This window comes from Pristiophorus japonicus, chromosome 9 (assembly GCF_044704955.1).
Source record: "Pristiophorus japonicus isolate sPriJap1 chromosome 9, sPriJap1.hap1, whole genome shotgun sequence".
NCBI lineage: Eukaryota > Metazoa > Chordata > Chondrichthyes > Pristiophoridae > Pristiophorus > Pristiophorus japonicus.
The window spans coordinates 165,297,587-165,324,323 of NC_091985.1; the positions used below are offsets into that span (position 1 = coordinate 165,297,587).

At 46.6% G+C, this 26,737-nt stretch overlaps 2 protein-coding genes across 8 annotated transcripts in view; one reads left to right on the top strand and one right to left on the bottom strand.

Moving 5' to 3' along the window:
• The window catches only part of entpd6 (ectonucleoside triphosphate diphosphohydrolase 6), a 91,349-nt gene extending 88,084 nt beyond the window's left edge, over positions 1-3,265 (top strand). For all 6 annotated transcript variants that reach the window (XM_070890043.1, XM_070890040.1, XM_070890042.1 and 3 more), the window contains one exon: positions 28-3,265. In XM_070890043.1, coding sequence (XP_070746144.1) covers positions 28-111 — 84 coding nt within the window. In that variant the 3' untranslated portion in view covers positions 112-3,265. The remainder of the gene's footprint in view (positions 1-27) is intronic.
• Positions 3,266-8,840: 5,575 nt separating this feature from the next.
• Positions 8,841-26,737, bottom strand: part of LOC139273306 (barrier-to-autointegration factor-like protein) — a 50,290-nt gene continuing 32,393 nt past the window's right edge. For both annotated transcript variants that reach the window (XM_070890048.1, XM_070890047.1), the window contains exons 2-3: positions 26,453-26,596; positions 8,841-11,277 (exon numbers count right to left, since the gene is read on the bottom strand). In XM_070890048.1, coding sequence (XP_070746149.1) covers positions 11,131-11,277; positions 26,453-26,578 — 273 coding nt within the window. In that variant the 5' untranslated portion in view covers positions 26,579-26,596 and the 3' untranslated portion in view covers positions 8,841-11,130. The remainder of the gene's footprint in view (positions 11,278-26,452; positions 26,597-26,737) is intronic.

The following is a 26,737-nucleotide window of genomic DNA, read 5'->3' on the forward strand; positions in this document are numbered from 1 at the left end:
TGAAATGATGTGTGATTCTCATTACAGCTTGCCAGGAAGATCAATGATGTGGAAAGCAGTTGGGCGCTGGGAGCTACGTTCCATTATATTGACTCCCTTCACGGACACTAATGTGAAAAACTGACTAATGTTTACATTATCAAATAACTCGATCAGGGTTGAACTCAATGCCGGACAAAATGTTGCTTTCCCTGCTTGGGGTACTGGGAGATCTCAAAGTGTGGGTCTGGGCTTTGTGGATTGTAATACTTTTAACGTCGTACCACAATGTTATATTTTGATGTTTTGATCTAATGGATCATAAGCTTCCTAATTGATGCAATTCTCCAACCTATTGGCAGTTATTTCGCACAACTCTACCGAACAAAATGGGTGGTCAGAATTGTTTTTCAGGTGCAATATCTCGAGCCCTGATTTTAATTGTCAAAATGTTTGTAGGAGAACCTACACTGCAAGCTGTTCCATGCTCAAAGATTAATTTCCACAGAATAGAATTCCAGTTCGAGTTACTTTTCATAAGCCCCCTTTCTAAGCAATGAAGGTAAAACTCTCTTGTTTTTGAGGAATCATGCATAGTACTCCATAGCATTTAGACAAAAGCGAGCTGGCTGTTGGACATCACTGTGGACTTTGATTCAACACTCCGTCTACAGTCGCTGAGACAACAGTGTGAAGTTTTCTTTTGTTTTTAAGTTCTGGGTTAAAGGAATATTTCAGAGTTGCTGACGGAGAAATAGCATTTGGCACTGGAGATCTGTTAGATGTTGAACCTTCCCTTATCCGGAACTCCCTTATCCGGCACCAGTCCTCCCGGCTGCTCCGACATGAATAAATTGAAGTCCTTTCTCGCTGCCGGCTCCCGCAATCGTTGGCCTGACCCCGCGATCCACAGCCATCCTCCACGATCTCTCTGCCGCACTCCCAAGCCAGCCAGCCCCGATATCGGTACCTGCACCATCCAATGTAACATGACTTCCCTTCGTCCAGCAAAATCCCTTATCCGGCACAAGCCAGGTCCCGAGGGTGCCGGATAAGAGAGGTTCAACCTGTACTTGCAATGAACTTACCTCGTCAACAATTCCTATTTGTAACAATTAACACCATGTAGTGACATTTGGCATAGCTATATAATACTACTACTTCTTATCCTTTGTGTACCAAAAACAGCAGCTGAAAGAGCCATAGCAGTCTGTGACTTCTGGTCGGTACAGCTGTCATTGTGCCATCCCCATTTGCAAGTGTTCCTCAGCAGTGTATCTTCCTGCCCTACTTATCTGGATGTTTGGATTCCGTTTCTAAAGGGAACAAAGTTGTGGGGCTTTTTAAGAGTGACTTCCTATGTTTTGTCTAAATCCTTCCTGCTGGAAGTTTGCTGAATTTGTCTGCAGTGGGTGGGGCTGGGAACAATTATCCTAGCCCCTTCAATGTTCATGTGATCGAAGCCCAAAACTCAGTTTAGATGGCAATGAGTGCAGAATTAATATTGGGCCTTTCCCCAGTGTAGGGTTCATAGGACAAAAGCTAGCTGGCCACCACAATTTCCTATAGGCAAACTAGTCGACACCTCGCAGTTGCTGCCAAATTAGTTCTTCCTATTCGCCGTTTTGAATTTAGACTCTGATCAAATGGGCCTTTGGGGATTAAAGCAGATAATGCTGAGATGCTAACACTCTCAAATGCATCCATTTACATTGGTCAAAGTCTTAATCTTAAAGCCAAAAGTTTTGGTTGAATCTCCAATCTTCTTAACAACGTGCTAGGTTCAGGCAGAAAGACATCCGAGACAAGAGATGCATTCTGCTGACCTACCATAATCTGGGGAAGCCCTGTCTTAATTAATCATGATTGGAATAAGTGTCTTTATTTGGTGGGAGTGGACATAGAGTGCTTTGTATGGTATTTAAATTAATTTGTAAATCTTGGTTGACTAGACTGAGGGAGTATAATATTGTGGTTAGCATTTTATTCAGGAATAAGGCAGTCACAGGAAATGTCTTACTAGATCATTGTTCTTAAGTTTCATCAGTTGACAACTGTGGACTATTTGGTATCTGGAAAAATATGAAAATCCTATTATCCTAATTTACATAACTTTGTAATAGTTGAGCTTTAGAAATCAAACTTCAGCATTACTGGAAAAATCTGTCGGCGGGGGGGGGGGAGGTCAAAAGGTCACCATTATCTGGGTAGGTGGGGGAAGAATTTGAGGAGAGTCCTGGTTACCCCTAGTGTCTGCTTTTTATTGGGTTGTCCAAAGTCCTACCGGAAGTGGGAAAGGGTGCTTCTTGAACCCGCTGCCCCTGCCCCCAACAGTGTGTGCCTGCATGATAATCTAATCCTGGCACAAAGGACGCTTGCTTTCCTTTCGAAGGCTGACTACCCTACGGAGGTCAATTGCAGAATTTACCACTTTCCCAATTGCATTGATGGATGTCATTTGTGGAAAGTGCCAAGTTTGAAATGACAGGGTTTTGTAATTGTTTTCATATCTTCACCTGTCAGTCGACCCACTTGGACTGTTGAAGGATACTGCAGTGATATCCCCAGCTGACATGGGTACCCACTGAAGATCCGTTAATGCCCCTGGGATTTGAGACGGAGTTTGGGGCATAAGCATAAGACGGACTTTCTACTCTTCAAGAGATCTCTTCCCATGGGAGCTGCCCAAGAATTTCTATTCGGTCTAGTTCATCTGACATCAGATCTTAACAGCCATTCTTCCTTCGCCCCCTGATTACAAGTATTTTACCTGTTTGTACTATGTTTGTTTTTAAGATGTTCAAACTTCAGTTCAATTGAAAATAGTAACATCTTCAGTTGGAAATTCTCATTGACTCCCAAAAATTATGTAAATAAATTTAATTTTTGATGTACAAATTACAGGTTTAGATAGTTGTAAAGCAAATAAAGTTTGCTTTATTGCTGATGTTGAACTTTTGAGCATAAGGCTGAAACTTTTGTCACTTATTATTGTGCTTCTCATGAAGAACCAGTGTGGGTCAAGTTTTCGTGGAGAATTCACTTTTGTTGCAACATTGAGGTATGCCTGATATGTTGGCCATGAATCAGCATTGATGGTATCTGGGACATGTCCAATTAAGGAGAATAGTCATAACTTGGAGGGTTAACCTGAGTTTTTTTGTTTTATTATGCAAATACAGTATTTTTGGTTCTATTGAGAATTTCTACCACATCATATTGACCTTACTGGCTGGTCTTCTCCCTAGTTATAAGCTATTGATTAAATATTTTGGATTTTGTAAAATCTAGACTTTCGAAGAGATTTCTATGGATTGTGTGTAATCTTCTTCGACAGCACCTCGCAAACCCGCGACCTTTATCACCTAGAGGGACAAGGGCAGCAAGCGCATGGGATCACCATCACCTGTAAGCTCCCCTCCAAGTCACACACCATCCTGGCTTGGAAATATGTCGCCGTTCCTTCGTCGCTGGGTCAAAATCCAGGAACTCTCTCCCTAACACACGAACTGCAGCAGTTCACGAAGGCTCACCGCCACCTTCTCGAGGGAAATTAGGGATGGGCAATAAATGATGGCCTTGTCAGCGACGCCCACATCCCGTGAATTAATTTTAAAAATCTTGGTGAACATTATTTTTTTTAAACTTGAAATGGTTTTAAGGAACCTACTATGTACAGATCATAAAGTCATTTTATAAAGAAGCTAAATTTGCAGAATAAATAATGGTGAGATTAATGGCACTCAGTTATTAGTGTAAATAACCCAGCAATTTGTAGCAAGGAAAAGATCCCCAGTGAGTGGCGAATTGCCACAAATTGCTGGGTTATTTGTACCGCCCCTCCATTAGCCTCACAAAAAGAGCAGCTCGCCCTCAGCCTCCCTGTGAGTTTCAAGAAATGGCTGCATTTACTCTCTAAATATGAAGTAAACTCGCCACAGAAAGTTAGGGCTGGTACTTAAGAGCGCACTGACCCTTTTAATAATGGAATTCTGTTCCTGCAGTGTCACTCAACCTCTCCAGCCCAGAAAGGAAACAGTTGAAAATATGCAGTCTTATTCCTTGTTATTGAAGGTTTTTAAATATTTAAATTTTTTTCTTTCTTTTTCTTTGCTTTATTTGTCTTTCTGTACCTAATTTGCCTCTAATTCACCCTATTCCCTTCTCTGTCGTTCCTCTGCTTTGGCCTCAATACTTAATTCTCATTAGTTAAGGAGCTGCACGATTGGTCCTACCATTCACCATTCAGGAATAAATAAAAGAATAGAAAAAAATCAAAGCTTAAAGGCACTATATCTGAACGTGTGAAGCATTTGCAACAAAACAGATGAATTAATAACGCAGATCGAAATTAATAGGTTTGATCTAATAGTCTTTATGGAGTTGTGGTTGCAAAGTGACCACGGTTGGGAACTAAATATTCCAAGATACTTAACTTTTAGAAGAGATACGCAAATTGGAAAAGGAGGGATAGCCCTGATAAAAGGATGGGATAAAGACAGGAGAGAGATAGGATCTTAGCTCTGAAAATCAAGAAGTGAAATCAGTTTGGGTGGAGCTAAGAAACAGCAAGGGAAAAAAAACATTGATGGGAGTTGTTTATAGGTCCCCAAACAGTCTTTGTAATGTAGGGAAGAGTATAAATCATAAAATTAGAGGTGGCGGTAACCATGGGGGACTTCAATCTTCATGTAGACTGGGCAAATCAAATTTGCAGTAATGTGGAGGACAAATTTATGGAATGCATACAAGATAGTTTTCTAGATCAGTATGTTGAAGAACCAACTAGGGAGCAGGCTATTTTGGATCTAGTATTGTGCAATGAGAAAGGATTAATTAATAACCTTGTAGTAAAGGGGCCTTTCGGGAAGAGTGACCATAAATATAGAATTTTCTATTAAGTTTGAAAGTGATTTCGTTCGATCTGAAACTAGGGTCTTAAATCTAAACAAAGCAAACTACGTAGGTATGAGGGGCAAGTTGGTTCAGGTAGATTGGGAAGCTACATCAAAAGGTATAGAACTCTACAGTGCAGAAAGAGGCCATTTCAGCCCATCGTGTCAGTGCCGGCCGACAAAGGGCCACACGGCCCTCGGTCAGTAACCCTGAAGGTTACGTATAAACCTACAAATAATAAAGTTAAAGAGCATCCGGTTCAACCAGTCCACCCCAACCGAAGCCAAATGATCTCCCAGGTGAGGCAAAAAAAGATAGAAACCAAAGCCAATTGGGGGGGGGGGGGGAGGGAAGGGGGAGGAGGGCGGGGAGAAGGAGAGGAGGGAGAGGAGAGAAAAGGGGAAATCTGGGAACATTCCTCTCCAACCCATCCAGGCAATCGAAACTAATCCAGTAGATCACACTACCCATATTCAATTCCCTACAGTACTCACCATCGTATCTGCACCAGCCAACAAGAGGTTATCCAGTCTAATCCCAATTACCAGCTCTCGGTCTGTAACCCTGCAGGTTACGGCACTTCAAATTATATTAAGTTTGAAAGTGATTTAGTTAGATCTGAAACTAGGGTCTTGAATCTAAACAGCAAACTACGTAGGCATGAGGGACGAGTTGGTTAAGGTAGATTGGGAAACTACATCAAAAGGCTCCCTGCTCCACTCGGCTGGCTGTCAGGCCGTGGCTGCTTTTGGCGCTGAAGCGAACGGCGGCAGCTTCCCGGCTCGGGCTTTTCGTATGTGCGCACATGTGTGTCCTCTCAGCGGAGCCGGACTCCAGGGCAGCGGCAGCGAGGAAGCCATGGCTGAGGAGTGGAGACAATAGCCGCGAATGGAGCAAGGTTGAGCTGAGGAAATACACCTTCGCCACCAAGGCCATCCCCAGGATGTCCCACAGCGATCCACGGGCCGAGGTGCTGATGGGCAATGAGAAACAAACCGTGTCCACACTGCTTTACCTGACCAGGCAGCTGCTGGAGACTGATGCCGTTGTAAACCACTTCATCGTTTATTGGGACTTCTTTTCCAGTGTTTGTGGAGGAGCAGTGCGTGCTGCTGCAGGAGGGCGACAGCTACGAAGCCAGGTCGCTGATTGCGGTGTGGGCAGGCGCAGCAGGAGGGGCGAAGGAGCGGCAAGAATCCGTAGAGGGAAGTGACCGGGCCCAGAAGAGGCGAGGACCCAGGGCAGCACGGGCCGGCCCACACTGCGATGTGTGTGCACGCTCATCTTGTGCAGCAGAGCTGGTCTCCAGTCGCCTTGGGTAATCCTTGCCACTGGACCAAGACCTAGCTCTGTCAAGCCCGTGTGGTGGCTGGTGTGCAACAGCCACCACACGTTAAAAAAAAAAATCCAGGCACAGGCATCTTCCACACTTCACTATGTAGTTCGGGATCTGGAATATTAGGTCCTTCGTTGAAACACCTGTGAACGCATCCCTTTTGGGTGTGGAAGCGGGTCATCCTCGATATGAGGGATCACCTATGATGATCCAGTCTAATCCCACTTACCAGCTCTAGGTCTGTAACCCTGCAGATTACAGCACTTCAAGTGCCCATCCAAGCACCTTTTAAATGTGGTGAGGGTTTCTGCCTCTACCACCCTTCCAGGCAGTGAGTTCCAGACCCGCACAACCCTCTGCATGAAGAAGCTTCCCCTCAAATCCTCTCTGAACCTTCCACCAACCACCTTAAAAATATGCCCCCTCATAATTGACCCCTCCACCAAGGGAAATAGGCCCTTGCTATCCACTATATACCCCTCAACATTTTAGCCACCTCAATGAGGTCTCCTTTTAGCTCCTCTGTTTCAAAGAGAACAAACCCAGCCTATTCAATCTCATCATAGCTAAGATTCTCAATTCCAGGCAGCATCCTCGTGATTCTCTGCACCCTCTCCAGTGCAATCATGTCCTTCCTATAATATGGCGACCAGAACTGCACGCAGTATTCCAGCTGTGGACTAACCAGAGTATTATACAATTTAAGCATAACCTCCCTGCTCTTGTATTCCATGCCTCAGCCAATAAAGGCAAGCATTCCATATGCCTTCTTAACCACCTGGCCTGCTACTTTCAGGGATCTGTGGACAAGCATTCCAAGGTCTCTTTGTTCATCTACACTTCTAAGTGGCCTACTGTTTAATGTGTATACCCTTTCCTTATTAGTCCTCCCGGTATAGTGGAGAACCAACGGTCTAGCAAGAATGAGGAACTGAAAGAAATAAGTATTAGTAAAAAAATAGTACTGGAAGAATTAATGGGACTGAAAGCCAATAAATCGCCTGGACCTGATGGCTTACATCCTAGGGTTTTGAAAGAGGTGGCTATAGAGATAGTGGATGCATTGGTTGTCATCTTCCAAAATTCCACAGATTCTAGGAAGGTTCCCACGATTGGAAGGTAGTAAATGTAACCCTACTATTTAACAGAGGAGGAAGAGAGAAAACGGGGAACTACAGACCAGTTAGCCTGACGTCAGTAATAGGGAAAATGCTAGAATCTATTATTAAGGACGTGGTAACAGGGCACTTAGAAAATAACTGGATTGGACAGAGTCAAACCGGATTTATGAAAGGGAAATCATGTTTGACAAATCTGTTGAGTTTTTTGAGGTTGTAACTGGCAGAATAGATAAGGGGGGACCAATGGATGTGATGTATTTGGATTTTCAGAAGGCATTTGATAAGGTGCCATACAAAATTAGGGCCCATGGGATTGGGGGTAATATACTAGCATTGATTGAGGATTGGTTAACGGGCAGAAAACAGCATAGGAATAAACAGGTAATTTTCGGGTTGGCAGGCTGTAACTAGTGGGATATTACAAGGATTGATGCTTGGGCTCAGCTATTCATAATCTATATCAATGATTTGGATGAGGGAACCAAATGTAATATATCCAAGTTTGTTGATGATACAAAGCTAGGTGGGAATGTAAGTTGTGAGGAGGATGCAAAGAGACTTCAAGGGGATTAAAACAGGCTAAGTGAGTGGGCAAGCACATGGCAAATGGAATATAATGTGGAGAAATGTGAAGTTATCCACTTTGGTAGGAAAAATAGAAAAACAATATTTTTAAACGGTGAGAGACTGGGAAATGTTGGTGTTCAGAGGGACGTGGGTGTCCTTGTACACAAATCACTGAAAGTTAACATGCAGGTACAGCAAGCAATTAAGAAAGCAAACGGTAGGTTGGCCTTTATTACAAGAGGATTTGAGTACAAGAGTAAAGATGTCTTACTGCAATTATATAGGTGAGACCACGCCTGGAGTATTATGTACAGTTTTGATGATCTTACCATTGAGGGAGTGCAACGAAGGTTCACCAGACTGATTCCTGGGATGGGGAGGGATTGACCTATGAGGAAAGATTGAGTAGACTAGACCTATATTCTCCAGAGTTTAGAAGAATGAAGGTGATCTCATTGAAACATACAAAATTCTTACAGGGCTTGACAGGATAGATGAAGGGAGGATGTTTCCCCCCCCCCCCCCATCTGGCCTCCAGAATCGGTCGCTAGCACAAGCCTAAAGCAGTTGTTCGGATCCTTGAATACACTATTCAGAGACCCAATGCCTGTTTTAGGAAGCTAATGCCAAAACTGGGCAGAGCTTGTACGATGCATACTCAGCTCAGTTTTTCCGGGATCACAGCGGACTAACCAGCAGTCCTTAAAGGGCTGCTGGAGACTGCTAAATAACAGGTACTTTTTTTATTTGCCTTAATATGGAGTCAGGAGTGCTGTTCCTAACTCTAAAGCAAGACTGGTGCTGACCCATGCTCAGTTTTCCGTTCCCATGCCAGCCCTCACCCGTCACCCTATTGCAGGCATGCTGGCCATTTGCACGCATTTCTGCCGCAAGACCCATTTCCTGGCCGACTTGTTAAGTAAATCGCTACTGTGTTCACATTTACATCTACTACATTATTTTAATGCAACCAAAGTTCCAGCATACACTTGGAATAACAGCAACAAATACCGTTGAATCTCAAAATAATTCTACGCATAATACATACAAATCCCTTTTAGAATGAAATCTTGGTCAGTGAGGTGGGTACTGAGATTTTTTGACTAACAGCTTTGTCACAAATAGTTACCACTGTTGCAAAGAAACATTTCAATCTCCTGAGAAGGGATTATTTCCACAACATAGACTTTAAGAAGACATAGACAGGCTGGTGGAATGGGGGGACATGTGGCAGATGAAGTTTAATATAGAAAAGTGTACATTGTTGCATTTTGGTAGGAAGAATGAGGAGAGGCAATATAAACTAAAGGGTACAATTTTAAAGTGGGTACAAGAACAGAGAAACTTGTGGGTTATATGTGCCCAAATCGTTGAAGGTGGCAGGGTCGGTTGAGAAAGCAAAAAAGCATATGGAATCCTAAGCTTTATAAATAGAGGCATAAGAGTACAAAAGCAAGGAGTATAAAATCAAAGAGCAAGTTATTATTTAAATGGAGAAAGATTGCAAAGTGCCGCAGTACAGCGGGACCTGGGGGTACTTGTGCATGAAACACAAAAGGATAGTATGCAGGTACAGCAAGTGATCAGGAAGGCCAATGGTATCTTGACCTTTATTACAAAGGGGATGGAGTATAAAAGCAGGGAAGTCTTGCTACAGCTTTACAAAGTATTGGTGAGGCCACACCTGGAATACTGCGTGCAGTTTTGGTTTCCATATTTACAAAACGATATACTTGCTTTGGAGGCGGTTCACTAGGTTGATTCATGGGATGAGGGGGTTGACTTATGAGGAAAGGTCGAGTAGGTTGGGCCTCTACTCATTGAAGTTCAGAAGAATGAGCGGTGATCTTATCTAAACGTATAAGATTATGAGGGGGCTTGACAAGGTGGATGCAGAGAGGATGTTTCCACTGATGGGGGAGACTAGAACTAGAGGGCATGATCTTAGAATAAGGGGCCGCCCATTTAAAACAGAGATGAGGAGAAATTTCTTCTGAGGGTTGTAAATCTGTGGAATTCGCTCCCTCAGAGAGCTGTGAAAGCTGGGTCATTGTATAAATTTAAGACAGAAATAGACAGTTTCTTAAACGATAAGGGGTTATGAGGAGCAGGCGGGGAAGTGGAGCTGAGTCCATGATCGGATCAGCCATGATCGTATTAAATGGCGGAGCAGGCTCGAGGGGCCATATAGCCTACTCCTGTTCCTATTTTTCATGTTCTTATTAAGTTACGATGAACCTTTATAAAACACTGGTTCGGCCTCAACTGGAGTATTGTGTCCAATTCTGGGCACCGCACTTTAGGAAGACTTCAGAGAGGGTGCAGAAAAGATTTACAAGAATGGTTCCAGGAATGAGGGATAGATTAGAGAAGCTGGGGTTGTTCTCTTAGAGCAGAGAAGGTTCAGCGGGGATTTGATAGAGGTGTTCAAAATCATGAGGGGTCTAGACAGAGTAAAGAGAGAGAAACTATTCCCATTGGCGGAAGAGTCGAGAACCAGAGGACACAGGTTTGAGGTGATTGGCAAAGATCCAAAGGTGTTGCTTTCACGCTGTGAGTGGTTATAATCTGGAATGTGCTGCCTGAAAGGGTGGTGGAGCCAGATTCAATTGTGGCTTTCAAAAGGGAATTAGATAAGTACCTGAAGGAAAAAAGAATTGCAGGGCTACAGGGAAAGGGCAGCCGAGTGGGACTAGCTGAAATGCTCTGGCAAAGAGCCGGCACGGGCTTGACGGGTCAAATGACCTCCTTCTGTGCTATAAGCATTCTATGATTCTATGTATATTGACCTTTAAAAGTATTCTGTCCATAAACACTTAAAATACATCAATGATGGTCAAAAGTCAATACTTCCCATTGGAAAGCAGGCGATTTCCATTTACTACATCATCTTTTCTTTAACATACTATTTTTTTAAAGATTACTAGTTTTGCTGCTACTTTAGCCGTGGGCTTTTTTCCCTTTGAGTGTAAACACATTTCACCATAACCGTTTATAACAGCTCATATCAGAATGCAGCAATGCATTTAAATGTGATACCCATCTCTTTACAAAAGGGATTAATGCTGCAAGCAAAACTGCTACAAAACAATTATTTAAACTAGATCATCAGTAGTGAACTTCATGCATGCTTTAGACAAGCATGAGAAAATTGGTATTTGCTTATAACACACTTATTTAAACTAGATCATAAGTAGTGAACTTCATAAATGCTTTGGACAAAAATATTAACTACAGGAAGGAATTGCACCATTCCTGTAAACAGGTGGTACACTGTACAGCTTGTCTGCTGTTGGCGCCGCAGATGTCTTTCAACCAATCTTTAAACAATTCATCATCCTTTCTCAGAACAAGGAATTGGCCTAACACGACGTATGCCTGAAAAACAGGAAAATAACGTTTACTGCTGCAAATTCCTTTTAGTAAGCACATTAGTTTTGATTTATAAGTGGCTCAATGTTTGTGTATGAAAGGTACAGACAAAAACCTGTGTTTATCACTCACTGGCACAGCAAGCTGCAATAACACTGCCATTACGAAGAATTCGTTACATCAATGTTTTATGTAGTATAACAGTATTTACAGCAGAAACAAGCCATTCCGCTCAACAGATCGATGCTGATGTTTACGCTCCACACCAGGCTCCTCCCACCCTACTTCATCTCACCCCATCAACATATCGTCTATTTCCTTTATCCCTCATACGTTTATCTAACTTCCCCTTAAATGCATCTATGCTATTTGCCTCACCTACTCCTTATGATCGCGAGTTCCATTCTAACCACTGTCTGGGTAAGAAGTTTCTCCTGAATTCCCTATTGGATTTATTCGTGTCTATCATATATTTATGGCCCGTAGTTCTGGTCTACCCCACACGTGAAATCATCTTCATCTCTACCTTATCAAACCCTTTCATAATCTGAAGTGTCATGTATACTAATTGAATAGTCACATAAGGTGTGCCACCAGAGGGCACTGTGGTGGGAGACCCAAAGGTCACCTGCATAGGTGTGCAGGGCCTAGTATAAAAGGCTGCCCACCATGCTTGTGCCTCACTCTGGAGTTACAATAAATGGGACAAAAGCTCAAGTACAATACTAGACCTCGTGGAGTCATTCATAAGAGTATTAAAGACATAACAACTAGCGACGAGATTACAAATTTTCACGCAAAAATGACTAATGTTGGTGCATTAAAAAAGTTCTCAGAGGTGAAGATTGGGAAGCCTTTAAGGAGCGGCTCGACCAATATTTCGTAGCAAACGGCCTGGTAGGCGATGACCCGGCCATGCTTGCAGATAAGCGCAGAGCTATCCTGTTGACCAGTTGTGGGTCCGCGATCTACGGCCTCGTCAGGGACTTGCTTGCACCAGAGAAAAGAACGACCAAGTCATACGAGGAGCTGAAAGTGCTCATTCAGGACCAACTCAAATCAAGGGAGAGCATCCTCATGGCCAGGCATTGATTTTGTACACACCGCCACCCCAAGGACCAGGAAATCGCGAAGTACGCTGCCGACCTCAGGAAGCTGGCAGGACCGTGTGAATTCGGCACATCCCTCGCCGATGCATTGTGGGACGTCTTCGTAATTGGCATCAGTCATGAGGCCCTTCTTCACAGACTACTGTCTGCCGAAACCACTGTCACTTTGCAGAAGGCCATCAGCATCAGCCAGGCATTCATAGAAACATATAAAATAGGTGCGGGAGTAGGCCATTTGGCCCTTCGAGCCTGCACCGCTATTCAATAAGATCATGGCTGATCATTCCCTCAGTCCCCCTTTCCTGCTTTCTCTCCATACCCCTTGGTTCATGACCTCAAGCTGCAGCTCCAAGCAGATGATGACTCACTCTCAGGACTCAAACCCGGCAAGTAATGTAAATAGAATGGTGCCTTGAATGTGAATCTGCCCAGGGCAGAGCGTACAGGCCTCAGAATCCGCCGAGGGGTGCAAACATAAGTTGAGTAGCACCATGCTGGCGTTGCGGAGATAATCACAGGGCTCATCAGTGTCGGTTCAGAGACTATGGGCCCAAGTTTCCACACGCGCCTAGAACGGCGCAGTCCCGACCTGGACGCCTGTTTTTCGCGCCACAAAGTGCGCCTAAAAAAATCCTCGGTATTCTCCACCTACTTGCAGGTCCTCTGGCCCTCGGCGCAGCCAGCACGAGCTGTGGGGGGGTGGAGCTAGGTCCCTGCGCTGAAAACAGTGCCGGGACCTCTGCACATGCGCGCTACAGTGGGCACGGAAGTGCAGTAGCTCCGGGCGCCGAACTGTGTGGGAGGGGCCCAAAGCACACAGCCCCTAGCCCTGGCTGAATGGCCTCACTGGGGCTGCGTGAATAAGGCTCCTCCCACGGCCAGCTCCTGCTCCCCCCCCGGCCAGACCCGACACTCGCTCCCCCCCCCCCCCCGCCTCCGGACCAGACCCGACACCCGCTCCCCCTGCCTCCGGACCAAACACGACACCCGCTCCCCCCCCCACCTCCGGACCAGACCAGACCCGACACCCGCTCCCTCCGGACCAGACCCGACACCTGCGCCCCCCCCCCCCCGACTGACCCGACCCGAGCTCCTGTTCCCGCTCCCCGCCTCGACCCGCGCTCCTGTTCCCGCTCCCCGACTGGACCCGACCCGACTCCCGCTCCCGGACTGGATCCGACCTTCCTTCCCTCCCTCCCTCTCTCCCTCCCCCCCCCCTCTCCCCCTCCCTCCCCCCCTCTCTCCCTCTCCCCCTCCCCCTCCCCCTCCCCCTCTCCCTCTCCCTCTCCCTCTCCCTCTCCCTCTCTCCCCCCGAACCAAACCGAACCTCCCCGACCCGACCCAACGCCACCTACCTGTAAATCTGGTGCTGGGGACGGGCCCTGCCCGAAGTCTCGGGCCGGCCCGTTCAGCCTTCGGTCCCGAAAGGCCTGCCTGAAGCACTTTCACACAGGTAGGAAGATGGTTTATTTAATCTTTTCTTTGCTTATAAATGTTTATTCAGGTTGGATTTATTTGTATAATATTTGTATAAGTATAAATAAGGATTTATTATAGAATTTAATGACTTCCCTTCCCCCCCACCACACCTCGTTCTGGACGCCTAATTTGTAACCTGCGCCTGATTTTTTAATGTGTAGAACAGGTTTTTTCAGTTCTACAAAAATCTTCACTTGCTCCATTCGACTTTAGTTTGGAGTACGTTTTCACTGTGGAAACTTTCAAATCAGGCGTCAGTGGCCGGACACGCCCCCTTTTGAAGAAAAAATTCTGTTCCAAAGTAGAACTGTTCTACCTGACTAGAACTGCAGAAAAAAAAATGTGGAGAATTGCAATTTCTAAGATAGTCCGTTCTCCACCAGTTGCTCCTAAAAATCAGGCGCAAATCATGTGGAAACTTGGGCCCAATGTGTGCAAAGACTGCAGCACAAAGGGCCACCTCCAGCAAATGTGCAAAAGAGCTGTGACTCACCACGTGGAAGAGGAGTCAGCATATGGCTGTGAATCCAGCGTGGATTACGAGGAGATGGCTAGAGAGGCAGCTCAGTCCCAGGACAAAATGTATGGAGTATATACCTGCACCACAGATTGTCCTCCAATGATAATGGAAGTCGAGATGGAAGTGGACACGGGGGCAAGTCAGTCAGTAATGAGCCAGGAAGCCTTTGAGAGGCTATGGAACGATCAAGCTGAACGACCCAAACTGGTCCTGGTTCAGGTTCAGGCAAAGCTGCGCACCTACACCAAGGAACTGATATCAGTTGTTGGTAGTGCGGATGTAAGTGTATCCCATGATGGCGCGGTGCACAATTTACCATTGTGGATTGTTTCAGGTGATAGACCAACGCTACTTGGAAGAAGATGGATGGAGAAGATTCACTGGAGCTGGGAAGACTTCATTCCTCCAGCGATTGACGTCCCCCGTGCTCAGAGGCAGAGCAAGCCCCCACCTTCGGTTGGACCAGGCACCGGAGAGCAGATCCGCGCAGCCTCCAAGGCACACACCGCTCATCACGACTGCGTGGCGATGATCCGGCCGAGACGACCCAAACGCACCTTCACGGTTTCAGTGGCAGGACTCCTGGGGAGGAAGATTGGATCCGAGGGCGCCTTCCCAGCTTCAGTGGCAGAATCCCTGGGAAAGAAGATCGCGGCAGTTGAAATCAGGGACAGGGAAAAGATGGCGCCCAAACCACAAAGTGCAGCGCTAATGGAGCAATGATGTGGTTCCACGCAAGGACGACGATTGGGGTAAAAGTAGTAAGGCCATTTTAAAGGAGGCCAGCAACCCGCCATTTTTGAATGAACTGCTTGAAATTGGTAATCAATGTAAAAGTCCAGCTGTATCGAGCAAAATGTTGTTGAGCGATGTCGGGTGCAAATTGCAATCAGCAATGTAGCAGGTGTCATGTATCTCTCACTACTGTATATAACTGTATCTTACCATGCTATACATGACTAACTAGAGATGACCTGTAACCACAAGCTTACCTTACCACCAGGGGTGCACTTGCAGGCGACACTGGATACCTGTCCCAGATAAGGACACGTCTCAGGCAAGTGTGGCATTCGAGAGCTGTGTAATAAAGGTGCAGGTCCTGAGTGACCTTGACTTCAGCATGTGCCTCGTGAGAGTCTGTACTGCAGGGGCAGGACTTTACAGTGGCGACGAGTTACGGGATTACAGAATCCACAGAATGGCGACCAACGGCTCAGATGAAAAATACAATGCTGGAGATAATTGGGAGGACTTTATAGAAAGGCTCCAGCAAAGCCTCGTAACCAAAGACTGGTTAGGCGATGATAAGGCAGACAACAGAAGAGCTCATCTCTTGACCAGCTGTGGCTCGAAAACATACGCCTTAATGAAGGACCTGCTGGCACCCGAGAAACCAGTAAGCAAGACGTTTGAAGAGTTGAGCACACTGGTAAGAGACCACCTGAAGCCAGCGAGCAGCCTACACATGGCCAGACACAGGTTCTACAACTACAGACGCTGTGTGGGCCAGAGCATACCCGACTTCGTGGCGGAACTTCGGAGGTTGGCTAGCTTATGTGAGTTCTCCGATGAACTAAGGAGAGAAGTACTGAGAGACTTTTTTATTGAAGGAATAGGCCACACAGGCATATTCCGAAAGCACATAGAGACCAAAAACTTGACCCCAGAGGCAGCAGCACTGGTTGCACAGACATTCTTGGCAGGAGAAGAAGAAACGAGGTTGATCTACACTGCGGGTACGACAACTAATGAAACATCGGAACAAGGGGTTCACAGCGTGAAACAAGCCGCTACCCCCACACACAGACAAAGGCAGGAGAGCAGGCCCTCAACAGCAGGCAGTGGCGCCAGAAGCCATCAAGGGCCACATGAACGGCCGTTCACACCTCATCAACCCACAATGCGAGCAATCAACTACAAACTGAGAGAAGCTCAAGAGAGATCAGCCAGACGCAGCTCATCCTTTGGAAACAATGGAAGCGGTCTGTGCTGGAGATGTGGGGGAAGACACTCATTAAGGGGGTATCGATTTCAGCATGCTGTTTGCAGAAACTGCAACTATACAGGGCATCTGGCCGGCATGTGCAGAAAAACGGCAGCTCGGCTGGTATACGAATCGGAAAGCGGACCAGAAGACGGTGGGGACAATACCCGGGACACCGAGGTACAGCGGGTCAACACAATCAATGGCCACTGCTCTTTCAACAAGACGCCTCCAATAATGATGAGGGTCCTACTCAACGGGATACCCGTCAACATGGAGCTGGATACGGGAGCGAGTCAATCTCTCATGAGCTTTCAACAATTTGAACAGCTGTGGCTGCACAAAAGAGACAGACCAAAACTCTCAAGGGTCGACACCAAACTAAGGACCTATAATAAAGAAATCGTCCCAGTCCTTGGCAGCGCCATGCTCTCAGTCACACACAAAGGGACAGTGAACCGACTTTCCCCTGTGGATTGTCCCCAGAGATCTCCCAGCACTGCTGGGGAGAAGCTGGCTGACAAAACTAAACTGGAAATGGGATGATGTTCACACCATGTCGTCAGAGGAACGGGCCTCCTGCTCAACAGTTCTAAGTCGATTTGAACATCCCTTTCAGCCAGGAGTGGGCACCTTCAAAGGGGCTAAAGTCAAAATCTACATCACACAGGATGCTAGACCGGTCCATCACAAGGCTAGAGCTGTGCCCTATGTGATGAGGGAAAAGATTGAACATGAACTAGACAGGCTTCTGCGGGAAGGCATTATCTCATCCATGGAATTTAGCGACTGGGCAAGTCCCATTGTCCCAGTCATGAAGCCTGATGGATCCGCACGAATCTGTGGGGACTACAAATCTACCATAAACAGAGTTTCCCTACAGGACCAATACCCGCTGCCCAGAGCGGAGGACTTATTTGCCACATTGGCTGGAGGAAAACTTTTCTCAAAACTAGATCTCACATCTGCCTATATGACGCAAGAATTGACCGACAAGTCTAAGCTACTCACCACCATCAACACACATCAAGGTCTTTTCATGTACAATCGATGTCCATTCGGCATCAGGTCGGCGGCTGCTATATTCCAGCACAACATGGAGAGTCTGCTCAAGTCCATCCCAGGGACGGTTGTATTTCAAGACGACATACTTATCACGGGCAGGGACACCGACTCCCATCTCCGCAATTTGGAGCAAGTACTAAAGCGGTTGGATCGGGTAGGCCTAAGAGTTAAGAAACCCAAGTGCCTGTTTCTCGCGCCCGAGGTTGAATTTTTGGGCAGAAGGATTGCCGCTGATGGAATCTGCCCAAGAGAGTCCAAAACCGAAGCAATTCGCCTGGCAACCAGGCCCCGGAATGTCTCAGAACTCCGCGCCTTTCTCGGGCTACTCAATTACTTTGGTAACTTTATGCAGAACTTAAGCACGTTGCTGGAGCCTCTCCATGTGCTACTCAGAAAGGGGTGCGATTGGTTTTGGGGGGACGCCCAGGAACGCACCTTCAATAAGGCACGCAACCTTCTGTGTTCCAACAGTGTTTTGGCTTTCTTCGATCCAAGTAAAAAGCTAGTTCTTACATGTGATGCGTCAGCGTATGGGGTCGGGTGCGTTTTACAACATGTCAATAGTGTGGGTAAATTACAACTCATACTTATGCCTCCAGGTCACTTTCGCGGGCGGAGCGCGGGTACGGAATGGTGGAGAAGGAGGCACTTGCGTGCGTGTACGGTGTCAAAAAGATGCACCAATACCTTTTTGGGGCCAAGTTCGCGTTAGAAACCGACCACAAGCCCCTCACGTCCCTACTATCTGAGAGCAAGGCAATAAACGGCAACGCCTCGGCGCGCATTCAACGGTGGGCACTCATGTTGGCGTCTTACGACTACACGATAAGGCACAGACAACTGTGCCGATGCGCTTAGCAGGCTACCCCTGGCGACCACGGTAGGGTCTGACGAACAGGACTGTGAGATAGTCATGGCAATCAATGCCTTTGAGTCCACAGGTTCGCCCATGACGGCTCGCCAAATCAGAGCCTGGACGACCAGCGACCCCACGTTATCCCTAGCAAAAAGATGTGTCTTAACTGGTGACTGCTCAGAGGCTCGCGATGCCTGCCCCATGGAGATCAAACCTTTCCATAGGCGCATGCATGAGCTGTCACTACAAGCAGACTGCCTGATGTGGGGCAGCCGAGTAGTTATGCCTCTGCGAGGCAGAGAGGCATTTGTCCGGGAGCTCCACCGCGAGCACCCGGGGATCGTTCTCATGAAGGCCATAGCCAGATCCCACGTCTGGTGGCCTGGCAATGACGCGGACTTGGAGCTCTGCGTCCGACAGTGCACCATTTGTGCCCAACTCAGTAATGCCCCCAGGGAGGCCCCCCTGAGCCCCTGGCCCACCAAACCGTGGTCGCAGGTGCACGTAGACTATGCGGGCCCATTCATGGGCAAAATGTTCCTCGTAGTTGTAGATGCATTTTCAAAGTGGATCGAATGCACCATTTTAAACTCGTGCACCACCTCCACCACAGTGGAGAGCCTTGGAACCATGTTTGCAACGCACGGCATTCCTGACATATTGGTCAGTGATAATGGTCCATGCTTCACCAGCGCAGAATTCCAAGATTTTATGAGTGACCACGGCATAAATCACGTTAAGACGGCACCATTCAAGCCGGCCTCCATTGGCTAGGCGGAGCGAGCAGTGCAGATCATTAAACAAGGCATGCTCAAAATCCAAGGTCCCACGCTGCAGGGCCGCCTGTCGCGACTGCTGCTGGCATACAGATCTCGTCCGCATTCATTGACTGGAATTCCTCCCGTGCAACTATTGATGAAAAGGACCTTAAAGACAAAGCTCTCATTAATCCTCCCAGACATGCATGAAATCGTTGAGGCAAAGCACCGTAAGCTAACCGAGTACCATGACCGAAATTCGAGGGGGAGGTGGAATGAGATAGGGGACAAAGTGTTTGTGCTAAACTATGGCAGGGGTCCCAAATGGCTTGCAGGGACAGTAACAAGCAAGGAAGGAAACAGGCTACTGGTGGTACAAATAGACAATGGCCAAACCTGCTGGAGGCATGTAGACCAAGTCAAAAGTAGATTTACCAACAACACTACTGAACCAGAGGCAGACTACAATGTGGAACTCACACCACACCTGGTGGACAGACAGAGGGAACAACCTGAGGAAAGGGCAATCGCAACAGACAGCCCAGGCGAGACACCAACAATCATACTGAACGAATCAGACAGCCCAGGCGAGATACCGGCAATCACACCGAAAGAAAAACAGGCACCAAGGCAAACAACTGAACCACAACTAAGATGCTCCACGCGAGAGCGTAGACCACCTGAGAGACTGAACCTATAAAGCCAATAAGACCTTGGGGGAGGGTGATGTCATGTATCTCACACTACTGTACATAACTGTATCTCACCATGCTATACATGACTGTAACTAGAGATGACCTGTAACCACAAGCTTACCTTACCGCCAGGGATGCAGTTGCAGGAGACACTGGATACCTGTCCCAGACAGATATATAAGGACAGGTCTCAGGCAAGTGTGGCATTCGAGAGCTGTGTAATAAAGGTGCAGGTCCTGAGTGGCCTTGACTTCAGCATGTGCCTCGTGTGGGTCTGTACTGCAGGGACAGGACTTTACAGCGGGCGAACACCTAACGGTTGTATACAGGTCCAGCAGGCTACCCAATGATGTAGCCTGTGTCCCCGGGACCAGAACGATTTATCATAAAGTGTCCCCCCAGCTGACAGAAGTAGACAAGCCGCAGAATAAACGATCCCCGGAGAGCAGAGGCACCGGTAGCGATACCCTGCCTCAGATCAGTTTAACATTGCAGGCACCCGATGGCATGAACTGCCACGGGCCAGAAACAGTAAACTGCGCCTATGCTCGCAGTCGGCTACCGTCGCCCACCACCCGGGTGGAAAAGGCGCAGCCCACAAACCCACTCGCCACCAAGGCAATGCCCAAGAGCAAAGGGTCACCCGCATCGGCCCCTCCGAACGGGACCTGGACCAGCCAGGATCGCAAACTAGAGAGTGCTCACAATGGTGCCCTCAAGGAAAGTGAGTCAGCAATCCCCTGCGAACTGCAAGACAAGACGAAATGCTCACTCGCTCAGACCGCTTCACATGGAGCAGCAGTGACACTGCAAACGAAAAAGACAGGCAGGTCACAGACACATCAGCTGTCTTTGGACCTGCCCGACACTAGGAGTAACGGCAAGAGCCGTGAGCTCCGGCAACTCGAGCAAAATGAGCTCACCTCGCCCACAGACCCACTACCATGGGGCACTGCGCCGCCACCAGATGACCTGGATCTCATCCGGCCGTGTTGGAACTAGACTGTCCTTGTGTACCTGTACTGATATACCTGTACAGATCATGTAAATGTACCACACAAAAAGAAACGCAACTGTAATCCACCCAACAAATGTACCAAGATGTAAATGTAAAACCCATGTGATGAACTTGAATGCAACTTGCATGTAACAGGCCATTAGCATGATCTCTGTGCAGGGGGGGGGGGGGGACACAGTGGTGGAGAATGGTGTAGTCATGGACTCACAACCAGAAACCACTGGGACCTCCACTGTCAACAAATCTCACTTCCAACCCACCCAAGCTAAAAGCGATCCTCCAATGGTCAACCAGGAAGAGCAAAGCCCAGGTCAGCGTCAATGTATGAGTCAATTTGCATTAAAGACTTGGGGGGAAGTGATGTCATGCATGTAGACCATGTATACTAACTGTATAGTCACATAAGGTGTGCCACCAGAGGGCACTGCGGTGGGAGACCTGAGGGTCACCTGCATAGGTGTGCAGGGCCCAGTATAAAAGGCTGCCCACCATGCTTGTGCCTCACTCTGGAGTTACAATACATGAGACTAAGGTCACAACAGCTCAAATACAATACTAGACCTCATGGAGTCATTCATTAGAGTATTAAAGACATAACAGCTGACATAACATGAAGGACTTCTATCAGATCACCCTTCAGTCTTTTCTTTTCTAAAGAAAAGAGCCCCAGCCTGTTCAATCTTTCCTGATAGGTATAACTTCTCAGTTCTGGTATCATTTTAGTAAATCTTTTTGCGCCTTCACCTTTATAATATGGAGAGCAGAACGTACACAGTATTTCCAAATGTGGGCTAACAAATTGTTCTATACAGGTGGACCAGAACATCTCTGCTTTTCAATTCTATCCGTCTAGAAATGAACCCCAGTGCTTTGTTTGCTTTTTAAAATGGCCATATTAACCTGCATCACTGCTTGTGTATCTGTACCCCTAGATCCCTCTGCTTCTCTACAAAAGGCAAAATACTGTGGATAGTAGAAATCTGAAATATAAACAGAAAATGCTGCAAATATTCAGCAAGCTAGGAAACATCTGTGGAGAGAGAAAAGGAGTTAACGGCCCCGATATTAGCTCCGAGGCGGCGGAGGGAGCGGGTTGTCATTTTTGTGGCCGTGAAACCCGGAAGAACAGGTGCTGGCAAATTTAACGGCAGGACCCGATTGACATTTTTGTCTCTGTTTCCTGGCCACAGCTAGCCAGATTGAGAGGTTGAGCGTGAAGCAAAGATGACGGAAGAAGAATTCAGCATCATGCCGAGCTCAAAATTCATTGAGGTGGGAACGTAAGGAGATGAATCCGAGGTCTTTGCTGAGGACTGATCATTCGGGGTCAGAGGGGATAGTGAAAACGGCAAGGGACGAGATTGGAAGAAGGGATGGGATCAGAGGGAAGTGAAGGGGAAGTAGGATCAGGAGGGGCATTGGTATCCAAGAGTTGTTGAATTTTGCGGTCGTTGACACCTGAAAGAAAACAACTTTATTGTTAAAGCGCCGAATGAGGCAAAGGATGAACTGGAACTGCAGACGAAGACAACTCTGAAAGACAGTGCGTCAGTGCTGCTGAAGAGTGAGGCCGAGAGCGTGTATGTGGCAGCGCATGGAGCTGAGCGTGGCTCTCGGGAGGCGGCGAGAACAGTGGTTCGAGGAACACGGAATATCTCGGAGAGATCTGTAACCACGGGTGGATCTGAAACATGAAGGGTGGAATTTCAGTTGGAATTCACATGGAATAAGTCGGAGCCGGAGACAGTTGCTGAGGAAAGAGATGTGGCTGTGAAAGTGGGCTTTAGTTGATATCTGATTAAACACGAGGAGAGAAACAAAGCAATGAAGAGACAAACAGAAATCCCGTTTGGAGAGAAACATAGAAACACAGAAAATAGGTGCAGGAGTAGGCCATTCGGCCCTTCAAGCCTGCATCATTATTCAATAAGATCATGGCTGATCATTCCTTCAGTACCCCTTGTCTGCATTCTCTCCATACCCCTTGATACCTTTAGCTGTAACGGCCATATCTAACTCCCTCTTGAATATATCCAATGAACTGGCATCAACAAGTCTCTGCGGCAGGGAATTCCACAGGTTAACAACTCTCTGAGTAAAGAAGTTTCTCATCTCAGTCCTAAATGGCCTGCCCCTTATCCTAAGACTGTGTCCCCTGGTTCTGGACTTCCCCAACATCGGGAACATTCTTCCCGCATCTAACCTGTCCAGTCCAGTCAGAATCTTACATGTTTCTATGAGATCCCCTCTCATCCTTCTCAACTCCAGTGTATAAAGGCCCAGTTGATCCAGTCTCTCCTCATATGTCAGTTCAGCCATCCCTGGAATCAGTATGGTGAACTTTCGCTGCACTCCCTCAATAACAAGAACGTCCTTGCTCAGATTAGGAGACCAAAACTGAACACAATATTCCAGGTGAGGCCTCACCAAGGCCCTGTACAACTGCAGTAAGACTTCCCTGCTCCTATACTCAAATCCCCTTGCTCTGAAGGCCAACATACCATTTGCCTTCTTCACCTCCTGCTGTACCTGCATGCCAACTTTCAATGACTGATGAACCATGACACCCGGGTCTCGCTGCACCGCCCCTTTACCGAATCTGCCGCCATTCAGATAATATTCTGCCTTCATGTTTTTGCCCCCAAAGTGGATAACCTCACATTTATCCACATTATACTGCATCTGCCATGTTTTTGCCCACTCGCCTAACCTGTCCCAGTCACCCTGCAGCCTCTTAGCATCCTCCTCACAGCTCACACCACCATCCAGTTTAGTGTCATCTGCAAACTTGGAAATATTACACTCAATTCCATCATCCAAATCATTAATATATATTGTAAAGAGCTGGGGTCCCAGCACTGAGCCCTGCGGCACTCCACTAGTCACTGCCTGCCATTCTGAAAAGGACCCGTTTATCCCGACTCTCTGCTTCTTGTCTGCCAACCAGTTCTCTATCCACATCAGTAGATAACCCCCAATACCATGTGCTTTGATTTTGCACACCAATCTCTTGTGTGGGACCTTGTCAAAAGCCTTTTGAAAGTCCAAATACACCACATCCACTGGTTCTCCCTTGTTCACTCTACTAGTTACATCCTCAAAAAATTCCAGAAGATTTGTCAAGCATGATTGCCCTTTCATAAATCTATACTAACTTGGACCGATCCTGTCACTGCTTTCCAAATGCGCTGCTATTTCATCCTTAATGATTGATTCCAACATTTTCCCCACTATTGATGTCAGGCTAACCGGTCTATAATTACCCGTTTTCTCTCCCTCCTTTTTTAAAAAGTGGTGTTACATTAGCAATCCTCCAGTCCATAGGAACCGATCCAGAGTCGATAGACTGTTGGAAAATTATCACCAGTGCATCCACTTCCTAAAGTACTCTGGGATGTAGACTATCAGGCCCTGGGGATTTATCGGCCTTCAATCCCTTCAATTTCCCCAACACAATTTCCTGCCCAATAAGGATATCCTTCAGTTCCTCCTTCTCACTAGACCCTCGCTCCCCTAGTACATCCGGAAGGTTATTTGTGTCTTCCTTTGTGAAGACAGAACCAAAGTACTTGTTCAATTGGACTGCCATTTCTTTGTTCCCCATTATAAATTCACCCGAATCCGACTGCAAGGGACCTACGTTTGTCTTCACTAATCTTTTTCTCTTCACATATCTATAGAAGCTTTTGCAGTCAGTTTTTATGTTTCCGGCAAGCTTCCTCTCGTACTCTATTTTCCCCCTCTTAATTAAACCCTTTGTCCTCCTCTGCTGAATTCTAAATTTCTCCATCCTCCGGTTTGCTGCTTTTTCAGGCTAATTTGTATGCCTTGTCCTTGGATTTAACACTATCCTTAATTTCCCTTGTTAGCCACAGTTGAGCCACCTTCCCCGTTTTATTTTTACCCCAGACAGGGATGTACAATTGTTGAAGTTCGCCCATATGATCTTTAAAGGTTTGCCATTGCCTATCCACCGTCAACCCTTTAAGTATCATTTGCCAGTCTAATCTAGCCAATTCGCGCCTCATACCGTCAAAATTACCTTTCCTTAAGTTCAGGACCCTAGTTTCTGAATTAACTTTGTCACTCTCCATCTTAATAAAGAATTCTACCATATTATGGTCACTCTTCCCCAAGGGGCCTCACACAACAAGATTGCAAATTAGTCCCTTCTCATTACACATCACCCAGTCTAGGATGGCCAGCTCTCTGGTTGGTTCCTCAATATATTGGTCTAGAAAACCATCACTAATACACTCCAGGAAATCTTCCTCCACCGCATTGCTACCAGTTAGGTTAGCCCAATCAATATGTAGATTAATGTCGCCCATGATTACTGCTGTACCTTTATTGCACACATCCCTTATTTCTTGTTTGATGCTGTCCCCAACCTCACTATTACTATTTGGTGGCCTGTACACAACTTCCACGAACGCTTTCTGCCCTTTGGTATTCCATAGCTCCACCCATGCCGATTCCACATCATCCACGCTAATGTCCTTCCTTACAATTGCATTGATTTCCTCTTTAACCAGCAACACCATCCTGCCTCCTTTTCCTTTCTGTCTATCCTTCCTAAATGCTGAATACCCTTAGATGTTGAGTTCCCAGCCTTGGTCACCCTGGAGCCATGTTTCCTTGATGCCAATCACATCGTATCCGTTAACTGCTTTCTGCGCAGTTAATTCCACCTTATTCCGAATACTCCTCGCATTGAGGCAGAGCCTTCAGGCTTGTCTTTTTAACACACTTTGACCCTTTTGAATCTTGCTGTAACGTGGTCCTTTTTGTTTTTTGCCTTGGGTTTTTCTGCCCTCCACTTTTACTATTCTCCTTTCTATCTATTGCTTCTGTCTCCATTTTATTTCCCTCTGTCTCCCTTCATAGGTTCCCATCCCCCTGCCATATTAGTTTAACTCCTCCTGAACAGCACTAGCAAACACTCCCCCCTAGGACATTGGTTCCGGTCCTGCCCAGTTTGTACTGGTCCCACCTCCCCCAGAACCCGTTACAATGCTCCAAGAATTTGAATCTCTCCCTGCTGCACCACTGCACAAGTCACGTATTCATCTGAGCTATCCTGCGACTCCTACTCTGACTAGCACGTGGCACTGGTAGCAATCCTGAGATTACTACTTTTGAGGTCCTACTTTTTAAATTTAACTCCTAGCTCCCTACATTCGTCTCATAGGACCTCATTCTGCTTTTTACCTATATCGTTGGTACCTATATGTACCATGACAACTGGCTGTTCACCCTCCCTTTTTAGAATGTCCTGCACCCGCTCCGAGACATCCTTGACCCTTGCACCAGGGAGGCAACATACCATCCTGGCGTCTCGGTTGCGGCCGCAGAAACGTCCATCTATTCCCCTTACAATTGAATTGATCAGAACTTCTTCAAGATGAGTATTCCTGGACGAGAAGTGGCAGTGAATTAAACAAGAGCAAAATACTGCGGATGCTGCAAATCTGAAATATAAATAGAAATTGCTGGAAATACTCAGCAGACCAGGCAGCATCTGTGCAGAAAGAAACAGTTAATGTTTCAGGCCAGTGACTTTTTGTTAGAACTGGAAAATGTTACAGATATAACAGGTTTTAAGCAAGTTCAGAAGTTCTGCTCCTCTACCCCATTTAGACACTAATTTTCCAAGGAGTTTGTGGCCTCCTTATTCTTCTTACAAAAATGTGTTACCTTATCAAAGCCTTGCTCTTCCAATTTTCTTCCAAGTGTTGTTCCAATACCAGCCAGGGCAGAAACTGACTTGTTCCCCATTGGTTCAGAAACAAAATTTCTGTGCTTGTGTGATGTTGAAATCATTGTGCGGAGCTGTAAAATCTGTTGGCAATAGTAAGCGATAGTTATCTGGGAGAAGCTATACAAGTTTTGAACTATAAAAGGCCTCTGCATCTTTACTGTTCAGATCATTCTACAAATTGCAGATGGACCACCCGACACGACAACAGCACACCCAGACCT